This window comes from Ranitomeya variabilis, chromosome 6, assembly GCF_051348905.1.
Source record: "Ranitomeya variabilis isolate aRanVar5 chromosome 6, aRanVar5.hap1, whole genome shotgun sequence".
Classification (NCBI taxonomy): Eukaryota; Metazoa; Chordata; class Amphibia; order Anura; family Dendrobatidae; genus Ranitomeya; species Ranitomeya variabilis.
Genome location: NC_135237.1, coordinates 171,742,103 through 171,746,378, shown reverse-complemented (window position 1 = coordinate 171,746,378; position 4,276 = coordinate 171,742,103). Strand labels below are relative to the sequence as shown.

General features: G+C 38.9%; 1 protein-coding gene across 1 annotated transcript; it reads right to left on the bottom strand.

The window, feature by feature from the left end:
- Positions 1-2,435: 2,435 nt before the first annotated feature.
- LOC143781044 (putative G-protein coupled receptor 141) lies at positions 2,436-3,947 on the bottom strand. Its single transcript, XM_077267598.1, has one exon. It carries the CDS (start codon positions 3,944-3,946, stop codon positions 3,056-3,058), a length of 891 nt encoding a protein of 296 aa, XP_077123713.1. The 5' UTR covers position 3,947; the 3' UTR covers positions 2,436-3,055.
- Between the last annotated feature and the right edge of the window lie 329 nt (positions 3,948-4,276).

Below are 4,276 nucleotides of genomic sequence, written 5' to 3'. Positions count from 1 at the left end.
AGTGAGTGTAGGACCTGCGATGACGTCACGGCTTGTGATTGGTCGCGTGAGCGGTCACATGAGCGGTCACGCGACCAATCACAAGCCGCGACATCATCGATGGTCCTTCACTCTGCATTCTTAGGAACGGAGGCTGCCGGTTACATCGCTAAGGTCCAGGGTCCGCCGGAGGGGTGAGTATATCCATATTTTTTATTTTTATTCTTTATTTTTTACATGAATATGGATCCCAGGGCTTGAAGGAGAGTTTCCTCTCCTTCAGACCCTGGGAACCATCCAGGATACCTTCCGATATTTGTGTCCCATTGACTTGTATTGGTATCGGGTATCAGTATCGGTGAGATCCGATATTTTGCCGGTATCGGCCGATCCAATCCGATACTGATACTTTCAAATATCGGAAGGTATCGCTCAACACTACTCCTAAATAGCCAATGTCCTTTTTTGCATTTTTATTTTTTTCTCCCTTTCTTTCAAGGTTTGCAACTTTTATATTGTTCCATCTACATAGACGTATGAGGGCTTGTTTTTGTGGAAATAAGTTGTACTTTTGAATGAAACTATTTATTTTACTTTGTAATGTACTGGAAAAAGGAACAAAATTCTAAGTGCAGTGAAATTGCAAAAAAAACCCACAATTTTAACATTGTGATTTGAGAATTGTTTTTACAGTGTCCATTTAGTGGTAAAAATGATCTGACATCATGATTTTCCAGGTCAGTATCAGTACAGAGTTACCAAATATGTCCACTATTTATTTTTTTTATTTTTTTTAGTGGTGAAAAAATATTGAAAATTTAGAAAAAAAGGTTTTGATTGTATCGCCATTTTATCAAACTCGTACGTTTACATTAAAGCATAAGTTTTAAAGCTTATTTTTTTGTTGGGCAAATGGATATTTTTATCACTTTATACAACATTTTATGCTGTGCTTATGTGACCAAAACCCCACAATTTTGGCATTTTAAATTTTTTCCCATTTACAGTATTTACCAATTGGGTTAGTTATTTATTTTTTTTATAGATTGACCGTTTTTAGATGTTTTTATTTTTTTATATCTTTATTTTTAAAGGGGGAAAGGGTGATTAAAATTTTTATGTGTGTTTCATGTTTTCATATTTTTATTTATCTTATTTTTTTATTATTATTCTTTAGAATATCAGTTAGTCTCCTAAGGGTGCTTGAACCTGCAATAGATTGGTTACTTGTACTATATACTGCAATACCCTAATATAGCTGTATATAGTAAAAATCACAGTCTTCTTTGAAACCCAACAATTGAAGAACTCCATTTGGCTGAAGTTAAACAGTTCTATAATATTTTCTATGGTCTTTTCACTGTTTTTTAACAGTTACAGTGGCATGTAAAAGTTAGGGCACCCCTGGTCAAAATTACTGTTATTGCGATCAGTTAAGCAAGTTAAAGATGAAATGTTCTCTAAAAGGGCTAAAGTTAAAGATGGCACATTTCTTTTGTATTTTAGACACAATATATATATATACCGTATTTTCCGCTTTGTAAGATGCACTTTATTTCCCCCAAATTTGGGGGGGAAATGGGGGTGCGTCTTACAAAGCGGATATACCGCTTACCGTTACAGGCTGGGATGAGGGGGTGTCCGCTGCCGCCCGCCGCCGCTGCCGCCCAGCACCGCTGCTGCTGCCACCCGCCACCGCTGCTGCCGCCCGCCACCACTGTCGCCTGCCACCACGGTTGTCCGCTGCTGCCCGGGGTGATGCTGGAAACTCCGGTGCTGCGGGGGGCTCTGGCGACATTTTGTGAAATGTTTCGGGAGATGAGATTTCAGCGCTGAGATCTCATCTCTCGAGATTCCGGCGGCCATTTTCCCGGAGTCAGTCATACAGGAACACATGGACGAACTGCCGGGGGGCTCTGGCCTTTCACAATATGTCGGCAGAGCCCCCGCATCACCGGAGACAGCCCTGCAGCCCCGGAGACAGCCCTGCAGCCCCGGAGCCCCCCTGCAGCACCGGAGCCCCCCTGCGGACCGCCTCATCCCAGCCTGCAGCACAGGAGCCCCCCTGCAGACCGCCTCATCCCAGCCTGTAGCACAGGAGCCCCCCTGCAGCACAGGAGCCCCCCATGCAGACCCCCTCATCCCAGCCTGCTGCACAGGAGCCCCCCTGCAGAACCCCTCATTCCAGCCTGCTGCACAGGAGCCCCCCTGCAGACCCCCTCATCCCAGCCTGCTGCACAGGAGCAACGACCCTGGGACCCTGATCCACCACAGCCACAACCCCTGGTAAGTAATAAGACGCATGGATTATAAGACGCCCCACCAATTTATTAAAAAAAGTTTTTTCCTATTTTTCTCCTCAAAATTTGGGGTGCGTCTTATAATCCGGAGCGTCTTACAAAGCGAAAAATACGGTATATATATATATACATATATATATATATATATATATATATATATATATATATATATATATATATAGTCATTTTTTGCATTTTTTGTTGGTTCTATGAATTACTCATTTCCCTAGACTATATAAAACACCCATAAAGCAATATTTCGGATCTTACAAAAAACACTATAAAATGCTTGTAAAAAACACTATGAAAAAATGTACATTTTAAATTCATTGTAGTTTGTACAAGTAGAGCCCCGAAGTTAGAAACACATATCTAGTTTTTATAACAGTTTTCATGCCGATTTGTCAACCGAAACCAGAAAAAGATCCAAAAGGTGAAACGTATAAAGAATAGATTGATGCTCCTCCTTTTTTGTATCTGCTGTGTTTGCATTAACAAAATGACATGAAAAATTTCCCCAAAAGCGACATGAATGATTCCAGCCTAATGGAACTTTTCAGCTACTATGCTAGCTTAGATTTAGCAGTACTTGTTATATTAAAGGTGTATAACTTTCTACATTTTACTTATTATCTTCATTTTTACTAGGTAAAACTTTAATGTCAGATGTTTACAAGAAACTCAGTTTTCAAGAAAACAGGAAATTGGCCAAAGTTATGTTGTCAACTAATTGCACTGATGTAACATCAACATAGAATCTTTCACAGACATTTTATTCAGCATGTCATGTGCTTACACACTTTTTGGAAATAGGTTTGTACCGCAAATGACAGTAGATCCAAACAGCTAAGTGCTGTTATACCTAGAAAAATCTCATTGTAATAGAAACATTCAGTGGCATGATTTAAGTAATAAATCCGGAACATGTGATAAGGAAAGAAGCAAGTGATCATGACCAAAATGAAAAATAAACTTTTTAGCTGAACCCAGAACTCTTGATGATCTAACGCTGAACGTTTCAGTTTCCTCATGATCTTCACAATGATGAAAATTTGCACAATTAGAAGAATACATACAACAAGGAACATAACGGCAACTACAAAATAGTTTAAGACAAATACAAAACGTCTCTCAATTTCTTTATGGAAAGAAAAACACTGGTCAGAATTATATTTGTTTTTATCTGTACCGTATTGGAGGATAAACACAGGCAAAACAACTAACAATAAAATAACCCATACAGCGGCACTGGCCACCACAGAGTGCATTTTTCTGTAGAACTCAATCTTGTCTCTCTGTTTGAAGTAACTTATATATCTGATTAAGAGCAAAGCAACGTAAAATATAAATGAGAGATACATGTGGATATGTATCATAGAGCTTATGAACCTGCAAAACTCAAATGAAAATAACCATTGATTCTGAATGTAATAGGTTATCCGAAAGGGAACAGTCAGAATAAAGATGCCATGAATTACCAGCAGGTTGATGATTACAGTGATGGTCACAGAACGAGTGTTGGTTCTACATAAGAGCAATACCATTATAATGATTCCAATTGTCCCACCAATAATTACTGCAATATAGAGACCGATCAGAATGCCAGTTGCAACATCACGTGGTATGAAGCAAAGTGTCTCGTTGGTCGCGTTTACTGTGTTCATCATCATGTCTATAAGAAAAACAAAATATTATCAGTATAAAGTTTTGTTACTTATGCCCAACAAAAGTAGTGTACTCATGTTAAATATTACAGTAAAAGAGATAAAAAAGGCAAAAAAGTACAATCTTCTTAGAAAAGTGAGACTCAAACAAAACAAACCTCACTATTATATTCAGGACTTACATATCTTTTATTGACTACTAAAGATTACTATTGAGCTATCTCTTCATAACTAGGGTTGAGCGACTTTTACTTTTTTGGGGTCGAGTCGGGTTTTGCGAAACCCGACTTTGTCAAAAGTCGAGTCGAGTGAAGTCGGCCGATTATCGCGAAA

Excerpts from the sequence above, each read along its gene's own strand:
- LOC143781044 (XM_077267598.1), bottom strand. The coding sequence starts at position 3,946 with ATGATGAACACAGTAAACGCGACCAACGAGACACTTTGCTTCATACCA.